Raw genomic sequence first — 27,055 nt, 5'->3', positions numbered from 1 at the left:
CACACACACACACACACATACACACACTATGATACAGTTATTAATTGTTTTCAATCATTATTGGCAGTTTATTGACATTTGGATGCTCAGGTGTCCATTATGGTGATGCTTATGTGCAGTCGTATTATCCATCACATATTTCAAATTAATCCATATTAATAATGAAGTGTACTGACTTAAATAAAATAAAAAATTTCAACGTAATTTTGAAAATATGACTGAATTTGTTTTGTTATGGTTTGTTCGTGGGCAGGAGGGAGGGAGGGGACTCGCTGTGTGAAGGAATGTGCGCATCCTCCTGTTGATGCGTTGCTAAGGTTACAGGGGAGCAGAGCAGCACAACGTCGGTGGCTGACTTCTTCAGAGGGTGGAGCGGGAGAGCCAAGACAGACAGTGAACTTGGGGAGTTCAGTGATTTTTAAAACTGATTTGAGCGTTTTTGTTTTTTTTCTCACAGTGAGGTTTTCAGCCCATGCGAAGACATGGAGACGGACGTGAAGGCCACTCCGCAGGCGGTGAAGCGCTGGCAGCTCAGCGGGACCGAGGCTCCGCGGTCCGGGACGCGCCTCAGCACCTGGACTCCCCTGAACAACAGGCAGAGCAACCTGCAGGTCAGAGGGAACCGACACCGGCTGCAGAACATGCTCTGTCTGAAACTTTCAAGTCAAATTGGATGCATTTTTTAATAGCAGCCACTAGGTGGCACAAATAGCCCCTGTGCGTCATTTGGGACACTGCTTGAGTCGGGAACGGGGTCATTTAATAACTAAAAAAGCCTTTGGTCCTTCTTTTTAAAAGGCCGTATTATGGGGATGCAGTTGAAGATGCATGTAAACCATGTAACCGTGTTTTTCCGCCGTTATTAATGTGTCTATCACTAAAAACACGAAAGGTTGGGTTAATTGGCTAATTAAGTTCTGTGCCTCCAGTCGACCTGAGGGATAAATGGTGAGATAAATTAACTCTGTTATTATTCAAACCACATTATAACTCATTTTCTTTCTTCGAATATGTATTCACGTGACTTGGGTTTTATTTGCAATGAATAATTATGCCAATTGTTGTAGCCGCTGTGCCATTTATTTTCTGTTAATGAATGGTGAAACAGGCAGGAGTTACGTGTTTATTCCCCATTGAACAGTAAACCCCACAAGCAATTTCTCAAAACTGTCCCTGATGTACATTAACATGATTTGAGTTTTAGTAAAAGAAAATGTTAAATGAATGCACACATGGGTGGAGAGACTTACTGCATAAAATGTTCATTTACATTCCCCTATAAAGTGAGGAAAGCTGCCAGAGGTGAGACCTGGTATTTACCTCAGTCTGTCAGAAATGAATGTGAATGAAAATTGATGATACGGTTAATGGTTTACCATTAGTTAAACACGTATTTATGGTTATTACACAAATATCTTTTTTTAGGTGCTGAAATGAATTAATTCTGCTTGTTGAGAGACAAGTTGTTTTTCTTTCTGAACACGTATTTCCCTGCATGCAACCTGTAAAGCCTCCTGTATTTTTTTTTAAATGAAGCCAGACTTGACCCAACTCCACTTGATACTTTGATTAATGGCCCAATCAGCCTGACATTTTTCAGCCGTTATCACACCAATCTTACTCTTTTGTTTTGTTTTTAATAAGTATTGGGAGTTTTGCCATTCCCATGGTCTCCATCGGTGCTTTTTGGAAGCCAGTCTGTAGCTTTTGGCAAAGCAGACAGACTCAACTCCACTGGACCAGGTGCAGCTTCCATGCGTTGTTCCACTGATTGTCTGAAGGCTGTTGGTGTCATGTCTCCATTACTTTCCAGTTATTTGAGGAGAGGGCGAACCTTGTCTTGCACTGGTTCGACCTGTGGACGGACAAACAGAGGAAACACCTGCTGCATTCTCTGCTCACACGCTGCACTAAGTCACAGCTCACGTAAGGTCATTCCCACCCACTCTCCTCTATGTGTTCATAACATTGTTATGATTAAAGTGGCTTAAAATTAAAATCCTCTAACTATTTGGGCAGGTACTGTGGGGATTTGCTGACGGAGACGCTCCCTGTGACTCAAGTGGACTTCGCAGCAGTGCTGCCTCGGTTTCTGTCCCTGTACGTGTTGTCGTTCCTGTCCCCACGTGATCTCTGCTCCGTCGCCCAAGTCAGCTGGCACTGGAGGGTCCTAGCTGAACAGGTGAGAAGCCCCCCCAAAAGAGTTGTGGGACACTGAGCAGGTCTTCTTCAAATTACTAAAGCCCTCTTCCCCTCCCTCTCCCCAGGACTGTATCTGGGCAGGCCGCTGCGTCAGAAGAGGCTGGTTCCTTCCCTACACTCCTGCAGAAAAAGAGTTTGGAGCGTGGAAGAACCACTACGTCTCTTGTGTCTCCACACTGGACTGGCTCACTCCCCGGGAGGCGGCCGAGCAGTACGGGACCCTCAACCGGCCGAGCACGGGGATGACGGAGGAGGAGGACGAGAGGAGGAAGGAGAGGAGGATCAGGCAGATGATCAGAGAGAAACTCCAGGAGGAGAAGAGTAAGTGCGGGAGACAGAAATCAAAAGAAACAACAAGCTCTTGAAATTAATTTTTATTTTTATTATTAATTTAACACATAAAACACTCACATCATGCCTTGTGTTTCCTGCTCTTACATGTGTGATATTTGCAGGACTATCTCTGAGAACCAGGAGACCATGGGGCAGCTACACAAAGCAAGAAGGAGTCAGATGTGGACCAAACTCTAGGATGACATCCAGTTCTTGGCCTTCCCTTGCCTGGCCTCCAAAGAGTGTTGAGTCTTCCAGCCTCTGTCTCAGCCGGGACGGGGGACAGTCCATGAGGCCAGCTCAGAGCGTGGAGAGAGTCCAGGCCGCCGGTTCATTCAGGTGATCGTCATACATCTGTTTTAGTGATATAGCCTTCTATTGATAACAGGTCGTTGTCAAACCTCCACGATACTGTAAATCAGTGGAAGGCAAAATAATTCCGAACTTTTCACTTCCATAGCTAACATCAAATGTAAAATGACGAACCTCACAAGACTTATCTAACGTATTAAAAGCATGATTCATTGTTGACATCGAGCCATATATCCTCATTTTAGTGAACGAGCAAACAAGGCCTGCGGAGCGCTGTCCTCCTTCACCTACAGGCCTGCGCAACGACGCGCGGTCTCACCTATTCATCACCACGCAACTGCTCTCTTATTGCTGCTCTCCAACAGAGTTCCTGCTTATGAGGTAAGTGGAAAATGCAGAAGTCCCATCAGTCTGTCAGCCCAAACCTCTGGTGTCTGTAGGTGCTAGAATAGAATAGAGAGGAAGAAAGAATAAAACTTGCTTTTGGAAGATTGAATAACTCTCCCCGTCTCCTCCTTCTCTTTCTCCCCCATGCTCAACTCAGATGGTGCTGAGTGGCGCGAAGGCCGGAGTGATTGTGGTCGTGTATGAGCACAGAGGGGCTCTCTCAGCCCTGTTCACCCAGGCAGAGAGGGTTGTATCTGGGCAGACAGTTCAGAGGCTGGGCCTGCTTGCCCCTGGTGGAACAGAGGAAATCGATCTGCTTCAAAGTGAGAATTAATAATCCTGTGTATCTTAATGTGTGGAAACACTATCTGGGTTAGCTCCAGTCCAACTCTGGCCTTCACCGCTGGAGGGTTATCTCTCAGGATACTGTGAACACATCTGCTAAAACCATTTCATGGCTTACTTTATTTCTATTATGAGAGCACGTTTTTTTTTTTCTAGGTCCATGGCGATCCTCGGCTGGTTGAGAGCTGGCCAGAAACTGCATTCATTTTTCATTTTCTGATGCAGTTCACTGATCCTTGTCGTTTTACGTTTGACCCTCCAGGCCGTACCCTGTCAGAGAGGACTTTGCTCGCCCCCGACCTTAGAGAATTCTGGAAAAAACTCTGTGGCTTGGTGGCACCAACTGCAGACGGGGGAGGAATAGACATCTTCTCCCCTCTGGCTGCATCTGGTATGAAGTTGTTTGTTAGGACACATACTCTGATGTATATTTCTGTATCTCTTCTTCTTCTTGTATCACCAAGTTCTCTCTCCCTCAGCACCAGGAGTGGCTCTCATCCAGGCTCTCTCTGCTCTCACTGGTCTGGAAGTTCTGGCTCCGATGGGTCTCGTTACCGGAAGTTTCCAGAACAGTGAGTTTCTCTTGCACAAGACCAATTGTTTGTCAAGAGCCGCAAGCTTAGCAATGTGCTCTGTGATTACACAAACACCTTCAAAAATATCTAAGCCAATATAATTCATAGCTGGCGTATTTTTCTACAAATCGGTTTGGTTGTACTGTGAGATGATGCCAAGCTTAGGTCGAGGTGAGTTCCGCCCAACAATTGAAATAAAGGTTACTCGCAGGTTAGTGAGTAAGAAGCCTTTATTGTCATTTTATCACAGTCAATACAACAAAATGGCGAATGCCCTTTACATTATTGCACACATTCATATATAACATAAGAACACAGACATACAGTCAACCACATTCTGTCATCTTTCCAACATTCATCATAAAACAAAACAAGGGCATGTAGGTTGTGATCGATAAATAAATAAAACATATATGATAGACTGCTCCCACTTTCAAACTTTTATTTACTCCTTTAACCTCGCTATTTTCTTTAAGAAATTGTCTTCAATCGTTTTCTAAGGTGCTAATTGTAGCCTATTACCTCACGATGTCAAAATCAAATGTATGGCAAGAAAAAGAAAGGGAGTCTCCGCCAACGGCTAGCGCTGGCCACAAGATTTGTCTTCTATGAAGATTACAGCCCCGACGTATTAAAGCAGCGCGCCGAGTACAGGAGCTCCATTTTCCGAGCTTTACAAGCCAGCCCTTCTCTACCCAGCCGAGCTGCGCATCACGCTGCCTAACGGAGACCGGTCCTGGCTTCAGTCCGCTCCAGAGGAGGACAAGTTCATCCAGAACTTGAACGCAGTTCCGTGTGTTCAATGACAGACCTTCCCTTAATTGATATAGTAGTAGGCTACCTTTCTATTGTCCCAGTCTCTTTTTCTTTTCCTTTTTTTTTTCTCTCTCTCCCTTAACAAGTCACACACAATTGTCTTTAAATGCATCTATGCACTGTTTCTTTTGACGTACAATCGGTGCTACATTCGTTAGATTGATGCCCTCTTATATCTGAGCATTAGGTTTATAATGGTCTTCACTATGTTCAGTTTTCTTTATATTATTAGCTCTGATTGCTCAACTGCCTAGATGTGTAAGTAAGGAGGGAAACGACCAAATGCATGTCTGCAATTGCCCTCTTCTGTAGTTGACTTGACTTCTTTCTCGATATATTTGTAGCAGGTTACTGGCTTCAATGGTTAAGCTTTTATGTTCTCCAAATGAACCCTGTGTATGCTAGACATACAGTTTGTAATGTTCACTTGAGGTGTTTAAGAAAAGCTTAAAACTTTCAATTTGTTCTTAAAGCATATTCATACTTTATTGTGGGAGTAAGGTGATAGGAGTAAGGAAGTAACAAGAAATGTGTTTGTTGCTGACGGATTGTATAGCAACTGGGTTTGGGTTAAGGGGAGGGATTGGGTGGGGTGATGTCTGCATGTCTTTTGTTTTCTGTTTATGTTTTCCTTTGGTGTTTTGTTTTCATGTTTTTCTTTGCCTTTTTTTTCCTTTTAATGCTACTTTTAGACTAAGCATACTTATTGTCATCACAAACCATGCGCTTTCACTTTGTGCTACTGGACGGCAGACGGGGGCCACCGCCCGTGGGGGTGAAGTAGAAGCACCACCTGTCCAAATCAAAGTTATCATTAAATGTTAAACACTGTTAATCCTGCAGCACCTAGTGGTGCTTTAAGATTCACTAGCTGGACTGTCAGAGGCCTGAATTCACCTGCAAAACGCAACAAAGTCATAAATCACTTGAAATTTTGAAACACTTAAATTGCTTTCCTGCAGGAAACTCACCTCAAGCCAGCGGACCACCTTAAACTTCGCAGAGGTTGGGTGGGACAGCTCTATCACTCTTGTCATTCTCAAGCAAGGCCCGAGGTGTTGCAATTCTTATTCATAAATCTTTCCCATTCTCCGTGTCCACTGTCATATCAGACCTTAATGGACGTTTCATTATTATTACAGGTAGAATTTGCGGCAATAATCTTGCATTGGCAAATGTATATGGTCCGAATTGGGACAATGAGGAGTTTTTCAAACATTTCTTTTTCTCTCTTCCCGATTTAAATTCTCGCCAGCTCATTCTTGGGGGAGATTTTAACTGCTGTCTGGATCCTTCACTTGACCGTTCTTCAAATAGACCCAGTACTTTGTCTAAATCATCTAAAATCATCCAAATGTTTATGGAACAATTTGCAATATCTGATGTCTGGCGTTTTTTCAACCCAAGTGCTAAGCAATTCTCTTTTTTTCCCCCTATTCACAATTCTTTCACCGGAATTGATTTCTTTCTTACTGACAACAGACTACTGACCTCGTGCTCTTACAGCCCTATTGTTATATCTGACCATGCAAGCGTCATAATGGACATTTCACTTCCTGGTAGGTCCGTAACACGATCCCCATGGCACTTCAATTCTTTTCTGCTCACTGACCCTGATTTTATTAACACCATCAGTAGTCGTATTGACCTTTTCATCTCCACTAATATGAGCTCTGGAGTCTCTGCTTCAACAGTTTGGAAAGCATGCAAGGCCTATCTTGCGAGGTGAAATAATATCGTATTCTGCCTCCCAGAAAAAAATTAGTACTGAAAAACGCATTCATCTTTCCAGAGAGATATGCAGTCAAAATGTGCGGAATGAACCGACGCAGACTTTTCAAAGAGCTGCTTATGAAAAAGGCTGAATTTGACGCCCTGGATCTAATGAAGCAGCCCAATCACTGTTAACAACGCGCCAAAAGTATTATGAATATACTTGCTCACCAAATACTACTATCTGTCTCACCACAACATATTTCTCAGCTTAACACTACTGCGTGGAATGGACTTATTTGTTATTTGCATTAAAAAAAATTGGATTTGGCAATACATTTATTTTGTGGATTAGGCTTCTATATACAACCCCTCTAGCTTGTGTTTGGACAAATAATGACTTTTTGGACTACTTCTCCCTCCGACGTGGCACCAGACAGGGCTGTCCATTGTCCCCTCTGTTGTTTGCCATTGCTATCGAGCCTCTGGCAGTGGCTCTCAGGTCAAGTCGGGCTGTGGGCATCTCAAGAGGAGGTGTTGAGCACAAACTGGCCCTTTATGCTGATGACCTGTTATTGTTCATCTCCCACCCAGACAGATCTATTCCTGCTGTGCTAACTTTGCTCAAAGAATTTGGGCAGATTTCAGGTTACAAATTAAACTTAGATAAGAGCGAACTGTTGCCCATTATTGCTGCTGCCTCAGCCTATCCTTTGTCAAACTTGCCATTTAAGATATCTCCAGAAAGCTTAAATATTTGGGTGTCTGTGTGACTAAGAAATATTCAGATTTATTTAAATGTAACTTTTCTCCTTTGCTGGTAAAGCTGACTGAAAATCTCCAACATTGGTCTCTATTGCCCCTATCCCTCGCTAGCAGGATAAACTGTATAAAAATGAACAACAAGTTTCTATATCTCTTTCAATGTATACCAGTTTTAATTCCGAAACACTTTTTCAGCTCACTTGATAGGTCCATGATCCCAGTTTATTTGGAACAAAAAGACACCTAGGATCAGGAAAAGCATCTTACAAAAAAACAAAGAAATGGGTGGGTTAGCATTGCCAAACTTCTTATTTATTATTGGGCTGCAAATGTCCGAACCATGTTACACTGGTACCATATTGGCAACCAAACCCCACAGTGGTTGCAGATAGAAGAGGTCTTATGTGGCTCCTCCTCTTTAGTGTCTCTTTTGTGCCTCCCCTTGACGTTACGTTCATCACTTTATTCCAATAATATTGTGGTCAAAAACTGTCTGAAGATTTTTGCCCAACTAAAACGTCACTTTGGATTCTAGACAATACCCCTTTTAAGCCCCATAAATTCCAATCCTTTATTCCCCCCCTCTATTATTGATAGCACTTTTACAATCTGGGCGGCTCATGGCATTGTTTCTGTGAATAATCTTTACATTAATGGAATTTTTGCGGCCTTTAATCAGCTTACTCTTGTTTATAAGCTGCCAAACACACACTTTTCAGGTACTTGCATGTCAGAGACTTCATTCGGAATCGATTTCCTGGTTTCCGGGCGATCCCGCCTTCTACTTGGGTTGACACCATTTTCAGTATTAACCCTCACCTTAAAGGTACCATTTCAAAACTATATGCCGCTTTTTTCGCATGCCAAACCCTGGCCTCTGACAATCTCCGCACTACTTGGGAAGGGGATCTCAACATAGTGATAGAGACTGAGATTTGGCAATCAGTTTTGAAACGTGTCCACAAATCGTCTATTTGTGCCCGCCATGGAGTCATGCAATGTAAAATAGTTTACAGAGTCCACTGGTCCAAAAGTAAACTGGCTCGCATCTTCCCTGACATCGATCCAAATTGCGATACATGTCACCTAGGACCAGCAGATCTGACCCACATGCTTTGGACTTGTGGGCCAGCTGTGCCACCCCTGTCAGCTGTAGTGTTGAACCACCATTGCTGTTACTACGGTGACCATTAGTGTGACCAAATCAACCAAGACTGCATCATGAAACATGTTTTTGTTGTGTTCTCTTGTTGTTTCCAACACCACCTCCCACCCTCTCCCAGTTCTGAGTGAGTGGTCAGACAGCAGTGTGCGCGTTGGGCTGTCGGACCAGCAACCAGCAGCCCCTGCACTCCGATATGTGTGTGAGGATGTACTGCAGGGCTGGTGCAGACAGGCCAAGTGGATGGACGAGGCCCTGGGGGAACTGAGGGTCTGCCTGGGGCCACAGCTACAGCGGGTCAGCCTCCAGGCCAGGGGCCGAGCTCTGGGTGGGTCTCATGAACAAACAGCTGCACCAAGGGCAAGTTTAAATGCATGTGTGTGCTGTAAACTTTCTGAAGAATCTTTTATTAATTTCCAGGTCATTTTCTGTGGGAGAAAATTGGCCTCGAGGAGCTTTCTGTGTCCAAAGATCTCAGTGAGGCTCTGATTGAGGGACTCGCTGCTCTCACCAGACAGGAAGAGGTGGGGATGACTGGGAATACAAGAAGACCATGGCAAAAAAAAGCAATAATCATAGTAGCCTATCAGTCTCTAATTTCAGATTTCCGCTTTTTCTTCTTGAGACCATACCTCTGGAGTTTCTTTCAGTTTTTCTCTCAAGGTGGAGTGAGGAGAAGGAGAGCGAAGAGAGTCCAGAGGACAAGTGGCGAACCGGAGGAGCAAATGATTTATCATTGGCACCAAGTGACTCGCAGAGATTACTCCCTGAGCTGCCGCAAGTGTGTGGACTTTAAATTTGTCCATCCAGAGAAGGTTAGAGTAGCACACATCATCTTTGCACCTTGTTGTCTTTGTCTTTAGATGGTGTTGGATTGGAGAGGTGCAGTCGCCAGAGAGCTTCACCACAGCGAGTGTCTTTATCTCGGGAGACTGGGTTCTGTGCTGAAGGTATAGCTTTCATTTGAACCCAATCATTTTATGACTATAACATTACAATAAAATGATTCTGGGGATTTTTTTGATAATATCTCATTTTAGTTACTGAGCGGCAGGCGCAGTCCCACTTGACAAGAAGTTAAGTCAGACTTAGAAACAGATGCTAATAAATGATATGAACTCATCCTTTCAGCAAACTATGGGGACCGTATTTAATTCCCTTTTAAACCAGGTGTTTTAGATAATGAAGAAAATGAATTAATCACAATTCTGCATCTGCACGGTCTATCTTTTGACCCTCTTTTTTTTTCAATAACAATCCGAACTCACCCACCCAGAAAGTGTTGTGTTTGACAGTATTGGAAAACAAATATATTTACCTGATACATGTCCCTGCTCGGTGCTGAAGCTGTACCAGGAGCCTCTTACAGCAGCACTGAACTCGAACAGAGCCATCCTCGGCTATGCCGACATCCAGATTATCCTCAGCCCCGTCACACAAATACTGGAGCTCAACAGGTACGCACACACACACATACACACAAATATTTCTGTGGTGTACGGTCTCGTTTGTGCTCATGTGTGGGATCGGGGTGTGCGTGTGTGTTTGTTCCAGAGTGTTTCTGGTAGACATTCAGGCACGGTTGCAGCAGTGGGATGCGGATCAGTGTATCGGAGATGTGTTTGTGAAACTATGCTCAAGTCTCAGAGTCTACACCAACTATCTCAACAACTACACCACTGCCCTCTGCACCATTGACAAGGTAAAGTCAAATCATGTGCTTTATGCCATCCATTCGTCAGTCACCTCTTGCCCCATCTGACATCTGCACTGCTTTTATTTTGAAATTCAGTCTTTGTCTGTCTGTCTGTCTGTCTGTCTGTCTGTCTGTCTGTCTGTGTCAGTGCAGGGAGACAAAACCTGCATTTCGGGCTTTCCTGAAGAGAGCAGACAGAACTCTTGCAACACATATGCTGAGGTAACAACACACACACACACATATATATATACTTTCACAGCCATTCTCCATGCTGGACCAAAAACACCATGTGCACCTGTTTATGTGTGTTTGTGAAGCCTGCAGGAGCTGCTGCTGTGTCCAGTGTGGAGAATACAGGAGTATGTGACTCTGCTCCAAGCCCTGTCTTTACACACACACCCCGTCCACCCTGACCACACACACCTCTCCTCTGCCCTCAACACACTGCTGCGCTACAGAGAATTCATACAAAAGGTATTACACATACACAATGTGATACAGATGCTCTACTCTACATGCTTCTGGAACAGCGAGTTAAAAAACCCATCCGTGTCAGCTTTAAAAAAAAATTTCATCGGAGTATCATTCTTTCAGCTCTTCTACTATAAACTACAAATCAGAACGACATTTTAAAATGTGTGGAAATGAAACCTCAAATTCTACTAAACAGAGCCAAAAGGTTGTGTTGTGTTAATGCACTGTAGAAAACACGAGATCCACTTGTATTTGTTTTAAGCTACAGCTGTAACATAAACTGTATGTGTTATAGCTCAGTTTCATATGCTTCTACTTTAGTCTTTATATATATATATATATATATATATATATACACATATATATATACACATATATATATATAATGCAGTTTGTATTAAATGCACAAAACTGTGCTCAGTGCAATAGTTACACAATGTTTTGTGTTTCTTTTTGTTTCAGTTGAAGCGTAACTCAGACAGAGACAGACTGTTGGAGGAGACACAGCAGATGATCCGAGGCTGTCCGGTGAAAAATGCAGCTCCCTGTCTCTTTATTTTAATTTCTTCCACACACTATGAAACTAAACTTACAGTAATTTGACACAGCTTTGTTGTGTGTTGCATGTGTGTGTGTGTGTGTGTGTGTGTGTGTGTGTGTGTAGAACCTCAGTGAAGGAAACAGGCAGCTGATCATAACCCAGGATGCTGCTTTGCTCAGGAGTCCTGATGAACAGATTCCAGACTGTCTCAGGTAACGACCCAAATGATTTTTATGTTCCTGTTGGTTCAATGTGTTGCAATGTGTTAAAATTGCAACATTCATTTCTATATTCATCCTCTGCATTTGTGTCTCCATGTATGAGCAGGACCTTTGAGCAGGTGTCTGACGTGGGCCTCTTCCTGTTCAACGATGCTCTTGTGCTGACTCTGCGAAATATTCACCACACACCTTTCACTTTGGCTCACCGGTGCACACACACTTTCCTGGCCTCTGTGGCCCTCACCAGCCTGGCTGTCTGAGAGATCACACACACGCGCTGTACGTCTTGTCCCATATACAGAATGTTGCTACAATTTTGGTATTTTGGGGCAATCTTTGAAATTTACAGTGACACGAATGTCTGTCTCTGTAGATGTGTGCCACGCCTTTGTCCTGGAGGGGCCTTGTCGTTCCTGGGTCTGTGCCACAGACAGAGGTGAGGAGAGGAGTCACTTCCTGTCTGCGCTGCATTCAGCCATCCACTCTGCTCTGACACCACATCAGTGACAGCACGGTGACGATACACCAGCAAGACATAAGGAGGTTTGGACACCACACCACCACTACGCTTTATTTTTTTAAAGATTACAAAGAACATGGAAACCCTTAAAAGGCGACATTTAATCTCGGTGATATGAAAAAAGACGGAGCAAAATCAGATTCTGGATGTCTCACTCAGAATATTTAACATAAGGAAAATATGGTAGTATTTGGGGAAATTAGTATTTTGTCACTACACAGTCCTGCAGTTTTGCTCAGTATTACAGTACATTTCCAACCAGTATCCTGGTCAATGACTTGCTACAATATTGTGCATTGTGTGCAGTTTCCTGATACCGAAATGTGTCGAACAGTGTTGACTCAGCACCAGCCAGACAGCCCCCTCCATGAATAATTTTTTGCAGTGATGTCAACACTCGGACGGTGTGGCATGAATGTTTAAAGTGATCATTTCTATACTCTTGCACTGTAAACCTGTTTTGGCTTGAGATAAAACTGCTGCAGTTGTTTTGTGAGTTGTTGTATATGCAGTTTGTTGCCATATCAATCGCAGTGGATACTGGAATGTGGATTATGTTGGCCGGTGTTTATTTTTTTGTCCTGTCTTGTCCTTTGCATGAAAACACTCCTGCTGTAAATATAGTATTGTTGATTTTACTTGTATGGTTGTCAGCCCCTCTGAAAACCTGACGTTGGAGCTGACCCATGCTAAAGGTTGGGCAGTTTATTTTATGCAGCTTCATACTGTAGTATCTCTGATTCATTCTTTCCCTGTTGCTCTTTTGTTTTATGTTTATTTATATATATTCAGGTCAGAGTCATTTCTCTTGTTCAAGGTATAAAAAGTCTTTATTGATAACCAACATTAACACAAATGTCACATTTGGGAAATTATCACTAGCAAGGAGCTACGTTACAACACATCAGTTATACACGTATGTACATTATTGCCACTTTGTTTTTTCAAACATATGCTCCATATCTAGAAATGGACAAATGCTGTTTTATTGTCCGTATTTCACAACAGATAACGTCATCAAAGATTAACACAAACACACAATACATGTGAACGTTCGTTTTCAACAAGAACAATGACAATATAATACACTCGGTGTTCTAATATTCAGTTTTATTAACTTTGATCACAGTGACATCCTCACACAAAGCTGTTACTGTGAATAGTTTACTCATTTATTAAATGAATCTACATTGGAACTACTGTGTAAATGTTTTTTTATGTTTGTTCTATCAGAGTGTCTACACATTGAACATGACATCGACATAGTGAACAGCTGCATTTTGCACGTCAGAGCACCACAGATGAAGATTATGTAATAGTAGAGCAGTACTTGAAGACAGTTATTTTTTCTTTTGCAGATTGTCTTCATGCAGAATCACTCATTTGAGATTTGAAGTAACCATGACATTGTTTTTAGTGTAAGTGAAATATACTGTAAGTTGACCTTCTACCTCAAAAGATCAACATTAAATCTTGTGACCAAAAGAAAAAACCCAACAAGTATCACTGATGTGACAGTCTGCGGTTCAGATTGGGGTTGTTGTTGTTGTTGTTGTTGTTGTGTGCGGCAGCCACGTGTGTGTGCTGCTCTTTCCCAGCGGTCATATGAGCGTGTGGCAGCTGACTCTTGTTCTGCAGTGCAGGGCTGTTTGTCCCTTTCTGGGAGCTGAAGCTCTTCGGTTTGGGGATTCGTGTAGGTCCTGGGCGTCGTAATGCGTCTGCAGGTATCTGTGGGGGGGAATAAATGAAGACAAACAGTAAAGTACAGTCTGAAAAAGAGTGGAAGTACTGTAGTTTTAAAGTTGGGAAAAATGGGACGTACAGGAGAGGATTATATGCACACAAGTAAGATTGAAATTTTTTAACAGATAATGATTTTAACTTGCTCAACACGGTGAATTGTTTCTAGTAGCTCAGTAAAGATCTGACGCAATACAGATTACAACCACTAGATAGCGTAAAATTGCAATTTATGGACAAAGTTTTTCTGCACTTTGGCTAAAATAAGCTTTTTTTATGATGAAGAACAATCTCATAGTAACAAGACAGTGTGTTAAAGTATGATTATTTATATATTTGTCTTGCGGTTCTGTAATTGCATTGTATGAAATATGAAATTCAACTAATGTCCCCGGTGAGAAGGTGGCTGTGAAAATACATAACATCCATTCGAAAAATCGTTGCATTTAGTATAAGTTAATGTTTCTGAGGGAACCAGTGTTGGACTGTTTTCGCAGCACAAGGAGAGAAGGGAAATATGACGGGAGACCCCACACTTCTCAGAACCTTAAACAACTCGCTGCTCCGCTTACTGTGCAATCAGGTTTTAATCAGCGAGTTTACTTGCACAGCGGCATGCCAGGACACTGAGGTACATCACGTTTCGATTGCTGCGTGTACAATAGAAGCCATATCCTGTTTACAGTAACTCTGATAAGATGTTTCCACAGCTATGAGAAACCTCGGCAACAGCTTGGGCACTGAGCCACGTACGCTCTCCGTGCGTTTAAGCAACATTTAGTTTTCTTCTTGCAAATTCATGATCGAGATACAGTGATTCATATAAACGGCCTAAACGAGCAATTATCCAAAGTACTTTGTGCGTGTAACCACACAAGCTGTCTTCTTCGTGTTTCGTGGATTGTTGCCCTTTCAGAAAAAATCCTCTTGTTTCTTCCTTCAAACTTAGCTTTTATGTTGTTGTTTGTATATGTCTATATCAGCTCTATAAATATTTTAAGGTTTTAAGAATATTTAACATTTCTGAGCATCCAGACAAATGAACAGTCATATGTCTGGGTCTGCAACAGACAGTCAATTACTCCGACAATAGTCAGCAGGCAATTATTTTCTTCAAAGTTGCCACTGGCACTTAAATTCATTTTCAATCACATCATCACAGCTGGAGTCGTTGCTTTTCCCAGCACCTACGTTTTGGTAAAGGTAATTGCATTTAAAAAAGATTGGCTGACATGATGCTCTTCTATACACCACATTCGGAAAATAAAAAATGACTGCAGCCTTTGAAACACAGTAGATGTCTAAATTGCATACAGTAGATACAGTATCTGTTTGCCTCATCCCTGTTTGAAAATGATCTTGATCTGCTTCGGATGTAAAACCAAGTTTTCAGTAGTTTCATCACACCACTGACTTCATTCCCATGGACCAACCGCTCACTCTAACTTGAGAAAAGTTCATGTGGATCTTGAGGTTTTGAGAATTAACAGAAATACGCAGTGCACTATATCCTTAAATACCCATGCAGGGTATAAATTTCAGAATAAGTAGGGGCCTATGCCTCGACAGAACTAATGGTCCAGAAAATACGGACTCCACGTCATGGGAGTGTTGTTGATTTTACATGGAAAAAAGGAAAGAAAAAAAGAAGCCCTTAATGTGCGGCTTTGTTCTCTCATATATCAGCGGTGCAGCGGGAGTTCAACTAAGTGCTTCCTCTGCCCAGCGCTCTGTAATCCCGGCGCGGCTGTCACCGTGGCAACCAAACACGAGGTTTGTTTTGGAGCTCATGCCACAGTGGGAGAGAGGCGGCACTCACAGTGTCTGCACTCTCACACGCAGCACAGAGCCTTTTGTTTAGAGAATGCCCCCATGCCACTGTTTATACTCCTTCCCCCGGGTTTTATTGTGCCTGTCGGTCAAGGTGAGCGAATTCCTCTGCGATTATCATCATTGTTGGCCCAAAATGAGGAAATCCGCCCTCGCCTGCAGTGCAACGCACACCTTGCCTTTCTGGCGTGCAGCGTGATAATTAGGCCTTTTTTCTCGGCTGCGCTTGATTCAGATCAGTAGCCGGTTGTTTAAAATGACTTCAGCGCGGTTGCTGTTTGTGATATTTAGTTTTCGCCCGAATAATGCTGCTGCTGCTGCTAATCAGCAGTGCACTGTGTGTTTGTGCGCAGTGGGATTTACAGACTCATTTTTTACAGCTAGAATCCCTGTAGTTTTTTTCAATTAAAAAGGCATTTTGGCTTCCAGCGTGTCACTTGAAACTCATCTTATCAGTCTGGCGAGGACACCGTGCGCAGATCCGTCTTCCACGGACCGAAACCCGATGAGCACATCGTGAATCGACTGAGTCCAAAGTGAGTGAGGGGGCAATTGAGGTCGCAGGCAGCAAATCCAGCTGCTGGACGCTTTCTCGAGTCGTGATTTAACGAATAGCATTTTGTTTGGGCCCTGCATCATTTCATCGCACCCAGACTGGTTTGGATCCGTTTCCTCCAGCTGTGCTCCTTTCCACTCATTCAATTTAATGCTTGATTTAATCATCTCCTTGTTGTCACACTGGGTTGTGTGTGTGTGTGTGTGTGTGTGTGTGTGTGTGTGTGTGTGTGTGTATGTTTGGGTTGGGTTTGGCACTTTGCTGCAACAGTTGTCTTGCTCCAGCTGAATGACAAAGAGGATGCAGCACTGTTTTACATCAGCTCTAAGCTCTGTCCAATCTCAAACTTACCTTTGACTGTGTCGTCTATTAAAGCAGGTAGTGTTACATCTAATTCAAGCTCACCTTATTTTCTATGATTTCTTTTTCAGAAAATTTAAGGATTTAGGAAAGGAGGGAGGTTAATGATGGACCTGGTTGGTAAGAGGAGGAGTGGATCTCAAATCTGTCTTTAAACCCTGGAGCGCAAGTTAGATATTTTTTTTGCAACGTATCAAAACATTGACATTTATTTATTCAAGTGTGGCTGCTGCCTTTTGAACATGGTGATCTGAACTTTCATCTTCACTATATTTGCCAGATTCTGAGCTAAATAGACTTTTCTGGTTGACCATGAAGCAAAAAAAAAAGCAGTTCTTCATGATATAACGTACCAGGAATAGTTTGGTCTGCTGCCTGTGCCTGCAAATGCATTCTGTTTATTCTTTGAAAAGCAGGTCATCCTGCTGAGATAAATCATGATGAACTCCTGTTTCACCCTTTCAGTGCGTCGTGTCCTTGTTGAAAAATAAAATAATGAATCGCTAACGTGCACATCAGATATGCACATATGATATTCATATACTTATTTATAATCTTTACTCTTATTAATACTTATATTCTTACCATTTATTCACATATTCAGTATGAAAACACTGCAAGAAAAACTCTTTGATTTGTAATTATTCTCTCTGTCAGTTTTTCTTGTACATTGGTTTTTTATTGAGACAATTATTAATGAGTGTACCACAACAGATAAAGTCATCCCACCTCTCCACTGACCACTCTCTTCCTTCCACCCACTCATCATCGTGTTCAGACCTCAAGTACATATGGGTAATATTTCCACTGTGCTCGCACAAAACCACACATTCATGAGTCTGACGGGGTGATTGATTTCTGAGGACATGATTCATGGGAGAAAGAAAAACAAAAGAGACGTTTTGGGTTACGACGCGATGAATCGCAAGCAAAGTTCGACTTAGTGCTGAAAGACCACTGAAATTAAGTTATCAACAAATACATACATTGGGCCGCAGTGTTCAGTGCCTCTGCTCGTAGCATTGTGCAATAAAGGGAATTTTTTTCTCTTGATCTCCAGTGCAAAATGATTTCATTTTCAGAACGCTTTGTGTATCCCAGATGTATCAGCAAGGTCAAGAGTATTGATAACCTCTGTCACTGAGGACAGGAGGGATCCATTGTTTAAAATTGTTTTCATATCTTGTGATCTAATAGTAATGAAAACCTTTAACACTCTGGTGCATTCAAGAATATAATATATGTAATATATGAAAGTTCAATAGAGAAGAGCAACTGTAATTCTACAGAGTCTTGTATCTCTTTAAATACAAAGCACCGCTCTGAGGTTTAAAAGTTTTAAGCAGAGTTTCCACTGTATCATTAAAGAGAACTTTAAGTTCACATCACGCTGGTTTTCATACCCGGTCACTGGATTTCAGTGCAGGAAGAAACTATGACATCAATCTATGATTGTAACTCAAGCAAGCAAACACCTGTGAGAATCCCAGCGGGATTTGTGTCTTGTAATCTGGCAAAGTAGGAGCACAAAGTTTTTTCAGACAACTCTTACACTTTGGTATCATTTAATTAGGTCTAACAAAGTGTTGACAGTTTTCATGTTAAAATCGGAGAAAGTTAATCTTTTAATTACACACTCTGCAACATAAATACACTGGATTTAAATCCCAAGTGTTAAAAAGTTACTGTGCACGCACCAAAAATCAAGTCAAACAACTGATTTCAATCCAATTGCATTTTCCTCAGATCATTTTTCTTTTGATTTTACAAAATCAAAACATGCTGGATTTAATGAATAAATGAAAATGGCAAACATGGATGACAAACTAAAACAGAACACTGTTTCCAGACATTAATGCTCAGAAAGTCAAACAAATTAATCATAATGCACTATGTGTAATGTGAAGTATAAAAACTGGTACGATACATCAGTGTGAATAATCTGACTAAATGGCAAGTTTGCCAGTGACTACAATACAGTAAGTGCACATAAGTTAAAACCTGGTGTGTCAAATAAAGTGTGTTCAAATGGTATTGTTTTCTCATGCAGGCAAACAATTGTTTAAAACGTAATCACACAGAACCAAGCAAACCACAATACAAATGAAAACATTCAAACCTCAAAGCTCATAAATCAAGTAAAAGAGACATGTGAATATATCAGGGTATAGAGTCGGGGTTTCAGGGTCTAAACTTGAGTTGGATCTCATGGGCGAGTTCAAACAAAGGATGGGATGGAGAGTTTGGGGGTCAGTCATAGACATTACTTACTGTAATTTGTGATGGCCTTTGGATTGGGGTGGAGGTGGGCTTAATCATGATGCTACTTGTGATTTTGCTGTTGCCTTTGGCAGTGGAAGTGCTGCAATTTGCAAGCACCTGAGTCCGTTGCTCTTGAAGTCCAGGCGTGTGGCAGGGACTCGGCGTTTGTGGCGGGGTGCTGATGCTCTGAATGAAGGGGCCGCCTAAGTGAATGTGGATTTTGTTGTCTTCTGTGGTGATGACGTTTGGTCCCGAGCTGTTGGACCTCTGCACCTGCCAGCTGCTCTGCCTTTCCGGGGTCACGCGGAAGACGGCGTGCCCTCCAACAACTTCCACTGGCTCCGTGGAGAGAGAGCGGTCCGGTGTGCCGGTTGTGACCGACACAATTTGTATGGGTGACATGGGTCTGTCTGGTGTTACAGAGCCACAAGAGTCTGGGGTCATTGCTCTGGAGTATGTGGCCATAGTGAAAGGGGAAAGGGCCCGATCTGGTGAACACAGCTCATCGGACAAAGGGGAACCCTTAGATTTTGTTGTTGGGGAAATTGATTTTGCAGTGGGGGATATGGAGGCATTCTGGATAATTGTAATTCTCTGTTTGGGTGGACCTCCACTTGTGGGTATGACGGCAGTGCTGGTGAATGACTGGGCGTTTTCTGTAGTTGGGCTGGTGATCTCTAGCATTGCTGTGTTGTGTCCGTGGTCAGGAGTCACTTTAATGTGCAGGGGCTGCCCCGGACTGTGGGTCAACACCACATCACCGGGCTGGACATGATTGCCATTCTGCCGCGGTTGCATTTTGCCGTTCACTGCATGGGGGGTGTCTTTGTTTTTGAGGAACGGGACTCGTGCTCTTCTCATGTTGTTGTTGAGGTTATTGACATTATTCATAAGTGAGGGGCTGCACTTGGAGAGCTGAAGTTCGTTACTGTAATAGGCATTGTCTTCAGGTTCACTCTCGTCATACAGCTTGCCGTTCACCACAGCGCGTTCCAGTGGCGCCACCGTCTTGCAGTTGGGAGACATGAGGTCAAGTGGCTCCGTCTGAACTTCCTTGGTGGAAACATGAAGGTCTGAAAAGCGTCTTCCATTCATGCCGGGGCGAAGACTTTTGCTAAATCGTCTGTATCTTTCAAGCTCTCGGGTGAGTGTCTCCATTTCTCGGCCCAGTTCTTTGTTTCTGACCTCCTGCTGGGTTAGTTTTCTTTGCAGAGTAGAGTGATCAGTTTTCATGCGGCAAATGGAGTCCTCTGTTCCCATGTATTCATGAATTTTCTCTTTCAGGGCTGCTACCTCTCGGGTCAAGTGACTTGACTTTGCCTCCTCCTCCTTCAAGCGTTTATAAAGAACATGCTCTTGGTTGCACTCTTTCTTTTCAGCCAGCTGATACTTTGAAAGTTCTTTTCTGGATATGTCCAGCTCTTCCATCAAGACTTTAGCTTTCTCTTGTTCATTGGCGAATCTTTTCTCCAGTGATTCGAACTCTTCTGTTTTTAATAAATCACCTTCTACCACCTTCATGTCCTTTAATTTGCGTCGGAGGCGTTCAACCTCCTGTGTCAAATCCTTCACTTTGTTGTCCTCCTGTTGGAAGCGGTAAGCAATAGGTGTTTTAATGTGCTCCTCTTTAGCTTTGTTCCTCAGGTGTTCCCTTTCTACGTTCTCTAGGGCTTGCAGCCTTTTCTTCATCATATTGATCTTTGACTCCAAATCCTTGCTCTTTTCCTCTTCACCCCTCAACTTGGCCTTCAAGTCATCCCTTTCCTTTGTCGCGCTGCACATTTTCTCCTCCAGCTCAGCCTTTGACCTTAGTGCTTTCTTACTCTCCTCAATTAGCTTCTCTGTTACGGATGTAACTTTGTCCTGCTCAGCCTGAAGTTTGCCGGTGCTGTTCTGGACCTTGTTCTCCATTTGCTTTAGCTTCTCTGCCATTGCCTTCCTGTCATCCACCAGCATGACTGTCAGAGTCTTTAACTTGGTTAGATCTTCCTTCAGTGTCAGCTCTGCCTTTCCAAGTTGGGTTTCTGCTGCCTCCAGTTCTTTGACCCTGACTTTCAAAACTTCCAGCTCACTGGTCAGAACCTTTGACATTGTCCTCTCCTTCTCCAGGTTACTTTTGAGTGAGCTGCATTCTTGTTTGCTCCTGCTGAATGCATCCTCTAATTTTTCCAAGTCCATAATTCTGTGGTTCAGCTTATCGACTTCAGCCTTCAGACTTCGGCTTTGATTGGCCTCTTTCTCCAGTTTCTTGTTGAGGTCCCTGCAGTGGTCCTCCATTCTGATCAACTCTTCGTCCTTTCCCTCCATTTCAAGTACTCTTTTACGTAACTCTTCAAGCTCAGACATGAGGCTGGAGTTTCCACACTCACCACGGCTAATTTTGTCCCTGAGCTCCAGCAGCTCTTCCTCGGCTCTGCGCAGGGTCTTGTTGGTCTCCTCCAGCTCATCAAGCTGCCTGCTGAGAGTTGACAGTTTCTGGCGCAGCTGCCTGCTTTGGGCATCCTCGCTGGTCAATTTGGCAGTCATGGTCTCTTGTTCCAGATGGTATCGACAAGCCTGGTCACGCAGCTCAGACTCCAAGCGAAAGACCTTTTGCTCCTCTTCCTGCAGACGGGCATTAGCTGAGCTCAGCTCCTCCTGGGCTTGTGAAGCACTGGCACTCAGTTCTTGGACCTTGACTGTTTGTTGTTTCAGCTGCTCAGTGACACGCTGCTGTTCATCCACAACCATCAACGCAAATGACTTGAGTTTTGTCAGCTCCTCCTTCAGACTTGTGACCTTTTTACTGTTGTCTTCGTCCTTTCGTTCCTGGTAGGCCTTTTCCTGGTCAATTAACAGCTTCAACCTGTAGAAAAAATGAAAACAAGGAAAAACATGATCTTCAGGCAACCTGATGACGAATGACTTATTAAAATGCATTTTGAAAAAGATTGGCAAGATTTTCAGTGGTGACATAATATTTCCCAATGTAGTCGCACTTTCAGGGGTTTTTATTAACCTTTTGAGTTACTGTCAAGTAAATCAAATCATTGCATTTTTGTCCGTTATTTTTTTTTTTTTTTGGGCTTAAACGAAAGGTGCCTGGGAAAATCTACACCCGACAGTCAATCCCATTGGGTCATCTCCAAGCAATGGCCACATCATAAACACTGTTATTTCTGAGGAGAACTAACGGTTTTCTGTCATGGAAAATTTAACACATCATAAAATACCATTACTTTAACTCTCTGAGGTTTTTAGTCTAAAATACCCGGGGTTCATTTTTTTGTTGCCTTGTTGCCAACTAATTCTCATATGGTTTGGAAACCTGAGTTACTGCTGTAAATATTCGCCCTTGAGGTTAACAATCAGTGAATTTCTAAAAGTTTCCATAGTGTTCAGTGGTGTACAGTAAGACCTGTAATGTTCTCTGGGAAATTAGGAGAAAAGAGTGACACTGAGCCTAATCATGACGTTTACCTGAGAATTATCATCTCTGCAGACAAGGCGTTACATGACTGTTAGCAAAATACAAGGATGTCTCTGACCAGGTTTCATTTTGATAAAATGATTGTCTGCAGCATTCTTACATTAAACATTTAATCATCATTACCTATGTATTCAAGAATTTAGTATGCTCGTACAAACTAAATAAATACTTGATCATATAAATAAAAATAAATATAAATCTATTTGACAGTACAGCATGTGTAATTTAGATTTCCACAATTGTATCTATATACAAAACCCACATGGGGTAAGCATACTCAAATGTGTATGGTACATTACACATGTGTCATTAAGCATGTGTCATTAAATGCAGTTACAGTGCTTTAAGTACAGTGTGTAACCAGGGTCAGTGCGTCTGGCGTATGCATATGTTGCCAGCACGAAGTGTCTGCAGCCCCAGGGGATGGGATGTTATGACTGCTGTGTGTGCAGCTGCCAGGCATTTCCACGCAGATGGCCCACTGGCATGGAACAATCCTTTAATTAAGGGGTTCCTCTACTACCAGCCAGCCTCCCCCTTACCAAAACCACCAGCACCTAGCCTCCCCGTTTTTTTTTTTAGTTTTTTCTTATACATTTTCAGGAATTCCCCCTGCTTCCAAGGGCAATTACAGTCCCACAGAGTTTATACCGAAATCCAAACACACACACACGCACACTCTCAAGGATCACTAACTCCACATGTACTCTGGGGTTGTGGGCCATGATGTAAGTTGTGGTAGGGTGGGTCACTTCTTAGCAGCAGAGTGTATGTCCTTTCTCTCTTCAGTAGCTGGTGAAGGGTGGGAGTGCGCAGGGGGACTCGTTCGACTGGATCCATGTGCTGTACACGAATCTAGACCATACAACACTCAATAAAATATTACAAGGATGTGCATGGTAATTACGTTCATCATTAGTGTGGTTTGGGTGGATTAGGACAAGTTTTTTTTCTTTCTTTTTTTTGGCCATATTTCCAGAAGCAAATAAACTGTAATTATTCATCTTGAATTTTGCTGAAAATGTTGCTCAAAGTTTTGTTTTTTAAAGGGAACTTATTCCTACTGAAATGGATAATTGATTTCTCACAAGGTTGTGCCATTCAGCCAGAGTATATTCAGATAAGTTTGGGCCAAAATGACAGTGAGCACAGCATCAGGTGAAAAAGTCAAACAGTACATTTATTTAAGTCTTCTATTCAAGGAAATATGTCTGCCTAATCTAGAAACATACATGTGTTGAAAAATTACATTTACACTGTGGATGGATATTTTAGAAACCGAAAGTGAAACTGTTACATAACAAGCAGGCATCTCTCTTGCAAACCAGCCTGTCGCCTGTAATCACTGTTTATTCAATGTCTTATCTCAGACCCCACTGTTTTTCTAGTGGTGTCATCAGCCAAAATAGAAAAAAGAAATGTACTTTGTTCCCTCGTAGGACTGGAAACTTTGCCTGTCACTCGTCTCTCTCTCTCTCTCTCTCTCTCTCTCTCTCTCTCAGCTGGACACTGTATGCAAGGCCACTTTACATTGATGAAGGCAAGTCCTTTGAGAGGAAACTGCTTGGAATGCCCAAAAGGCAGTGCTCACACCAGTGAAATCACTTGTAGCCCGTTTACAGGACTGGAAATGTTGGTCCATATTCTTTTGTTCATGTTTTATATAGATGAGGGGATAATAGACGGAGCGACCTTTGGTGAAAAAACTTAATGAGTAGTATTAGCTCAACTGACCAGCTTTTGCAATCTAATACGTCAGTGGAAGCAGCTGCCATATGCATTCAGGGAACACATAAATAATACAGCTAATCTATCGAGCATTTGTCCAAATTTCCATCCCCATCAAGTTTTATCTCAGCGTCGTTTGAAAGAAACCCTTTTGTGTCCACAGTGTCCGAGCAGCTTGAAAGAACATCATTTTTGAGAAAGGCATTGTGAAGTGCACATAGAGTTGGTGACATTCTGCAGCCTGTCGAACCTTTGCAACAGGCAGCACTTTCACACCGGTTTCCCCTGAAAGCGGATGCGCGGCCACCGCTGTGAGTCGTTAAAGTTTCATGGAAAAAATGGGTCGCGCAGAGTGATTTGGTGGATTAGGGTGCAAGAGTGGACGGCATTAACTCTGCAGCGTTTTTTCTGGCTTTGTTGCAAACATATTCCCCCAAACGCAAGGCAACATAAGTGCCGTTAAAAAACCGAACACGAAACCTTCAAGGGAGTTAGGGCCGGCCACACAGGCACACGTTACAGCTTTACAGAGGACATCTCCCTCTCTTCACGTGGCTGCTGAAGCTGGAAACTATGGCTCACCCGCTGCTTAAAGCCGTGTTACATGTTCCGTATGTCAGGGCTGCTGTGCCATTCCCTAACCACGAGTGATTAGGTTATATATGTAGAAACCGATGTATCCTGTGCGTACACACACGACCACCTCCGCTTTAACAAGAGACCTGTAGATGGTGGGCTGAATGTCCTCCTGTTTGAAGGGAGGATGCTGATTAATGCAGCGCATGGACTGTATTTAAAGTCCACACGCTAAGTGATATGCCCCCAGAGTGCAGTCTGCATGTGTGAAATATGTAGCATTGATATTTATTAACTTCCTGCTGGTGGCAATAATGTTAATGGAGTAGTGTGTTACCAGGAGGTCTAGAATAAACTGTCCTAAAATAATAGTTTGTGTTTTTTGTGTGTGAATAAATGAAAAGAGGATTTTTAAAACCCGCAGATACATTTGTGTTATTAAAACACCAGCGCTGTTTTATGATCAGTTACGTGAAGTTCATGTGATGACTTTTTTTTTCCAATTTTATTACTGCAGTAAATGTAATCAGCCACCATGTAAGCAGTAACAATTATACAAGAGCGAACGTCAGTATTTCTATTTTCTGATATTAAAACGGGGATTTCTGCATGTAAAGGAGAGAAAAGATATAGATTCATTGAACTATAATAAGCTTTCAAATGTTCTTCATAGATAAAAAGGCCAAATACCCTTTACGCTAAAAACTAATGGGATGTAAATAACTACACATTTAACACATATATTTTGCACCTCTGAATGCATGGGATACAATTAATCCTGCCTACGTTATTCATCTCTATTCATGTATTTTGTCATCCTGACAAATTATCAAACAATGATACTACATTGTCCATAGTGGGACACGCTAAACACAGCTTTCCTCTGAGATTCAGATTCAAGCCTCATCACTGTTTTAAAATAGTAACTTCCTTCAGTCAAGTTTGCAACGTCTGACTTCTCGGCAAGCATGTAAGAATGGCTACTTTCTCCGTTTCTGAATAGTGAATGACAGTGTGTTTAAAATTTTAAAAAAGGAAATAAAAGCAAATCAATATTAAACAAGTGTGTCACAGTTACTTGCTGTAACACATCAATGAAGTTCCTGCTGCAATTGAAATGAAATTTAATGCATTTTAAAGACTAAAACTTGAACTTGAAGTTCCCTTAAATATTGCTAAAATGTAACTCGTTTAACATTTGATAATGTTGACTTAAAAAAAAATTATTCTACTGATTTACTTGTGAGTTGTTTTACACCCTTCTGTAATTTACATTTAACACACTTATAGTGACTTAGAATTAAAAAGTACACAAGAACACCAGCATGAATGATGCCACGCTGAGCATCTGTATGTTTTCAAGAGATTGACAAGACTTTTAAAAGTTGTAAAAGGTTCTCCCAAATGCAGATGTTTGTGTGTGCCTACCTGTGCCAAAGGCTTTCCCGGCTTCACTGCCATAAGCTCCTTATCTCGCTGTACAACACCCGACCCTCAACTCTTCCTCTGCGTGTGTCTCACTCTCTTAGCAGCAGTAATGTGGGCATTCCTACAGTCAGACCAAACAATAAGGGATGTGCTCCCTGCCTATGGACCATTACATCATCGACATGTCCTTATATGGAGTTTTGCATTGCGGAGGCTCACAAGAAGGGGGTGTGCTTGCTCGTATGTGTAAGCTGTGCTCGTGTGAGTGTTTGAGCGAGTCCGCCGAAGTAACTGTTGAACCGAAGGATGTGGCAGAGATGAGGGAAAGGTTTTTTTGTTGACGCGTGTAATGTGTGAAATATCTGCCCGGCCTGTCACTGCTCCGGAGGCAGGGAAGTAGGTGAAGAGAGACGAGGAGTTCGAGTTACAGTATTTCCTTCTGGCTCTTGTCAACTTAAGTCACTTATTCAGCCAAGGAGGGAGGGAGGGAGGGAAGACAAAAAAGAATCGGCTCACAAAGTTAATAAGGAATTCTTGGATGAGGATTTTGTAATTGAGACCAATGCCGAAGAACAAGAAAAGACATGGGACATATATCTTTGACATGTGAAATATATATTCACAGCCAACACCACGAGATCCCCTGACATTTAAAGTTTGACAAAATGGGTTTGTTTGCAATACAGTCACTGAGTGACAATGGGTACTTGCTGTCATGCCAATGTAGTGTCATAGAGGGATGACAGCACCTGTTTCAGGGAAACTCAAGGTAAAGAAAGATTTAGTCTTGGATATATTTGAGTAATGAAAAGACAACATGTGTCCTTGAACTATTTCTATCATTAATTCTTCACAGTGAGATTAACATAATGTCAGAATACAGTGATAGACGAGGTATCGCCATCCTTGTTAATTAAAATGTCCAATTCAGTTAAAAATACAAAATTACATTATTCAAGTATATAAATTATGTAAAAGTGAGTACTCATCATGTAGAATTGGATGTTTAATAATCTTAATATTCTTATGTTTATCAGAGGA

At 42.4% G+C, this 27,055-nt stretch overlaps 2 protein-coding genes across 3 annotated transcripts in view; one reads left to right on the top strand and one right to left on the bottom strand.

Annotated features, from left to right (window-relative positions):
* Positions 1-329: 329 nt before the first annotated feature.
* Positions 330-13,261, top strand: LOC118300701 (epithelial cell-transforming sequence 2 oncogene-like). The gene is given in 21 exon segments (XM_035625353.2): positions 330-611; positions 1,814-1,926; positions 2,020-2,182; positions 2,268-2,523; positions 2,658-2,874; positions 3,093-3,228; positions 3,392-3,557; positions 3,842-3,970; positions 4,059-4,151; positions 8,732-8,938; positions 9,031-9,134; positions 9,236-9,391; positions 9,474-9,560; positions 9,958-10,067; positions 10,165-10,312; positions 10,455-10,528; positions 10,627-10,783; positions 11,246-11,311; positions 11,448-11,536; positions 11,652-11,824; positions 11,919-13,261. Coding segments are annotated over 21 exon segments (2,907 nt in total). The 5' UTR covers positions 330-482; the 3' UTR covers positions 12,053-13,261.
* Positions 12,921-27,055, bottom strand: part of filip1l (filamin A interacting protein 1-like) — a 60,972-nt gene continuing 46,837 nt past the window's right edge. The window contains exons 1-3 of one of the 2 annotated variants that reach the window (XM_035625343.2): positions 26,015-26,260; positions 18,823-21,658; positions 12,927-13,793 (exon numbers count right to left, since the gene is read on the bottom strand). In XM_035625343.2, the coding sequence (XP_035481236.1) occupies positions 13,569-13,793; positions 18,823-21,543 (2,946 nt within the window). In that variant the 5' untranslated portion in view covers positions 21,544-21,658; positions 26,015-26,260 and the 3' untranslated portion in view covers positions 12,927-13,568. Of the gene's footprint in view, positions 13,794-18,822; positions 21,659-26,014; positions 26,261-27,055 lie in introns of those variants that run through there. The other variant, XM_035625325.2, reaches the window with a different exon arrangement.

The sequence above is a fragment of the Scophthalmus maximus genome, chromosome 1 (assembly GCF_022379125.1).
Source record: "Scophthalmus maximus strain ysfricsl-2021 chromosome 1, ASM2237912v1, whole genome shotgun sequence".
Lineage (NCBI taxonomy): Eukaryota > Metazoa > Chordata > Actinopteri > Pleuronectiformes > Scophthalmidae > Scophthalmus > Scophthalmus maximus.
Note: the sequence above shows the minus strand (reverse complement) of the source record. Positions and strands in the feature narration are given on the sequence as shown.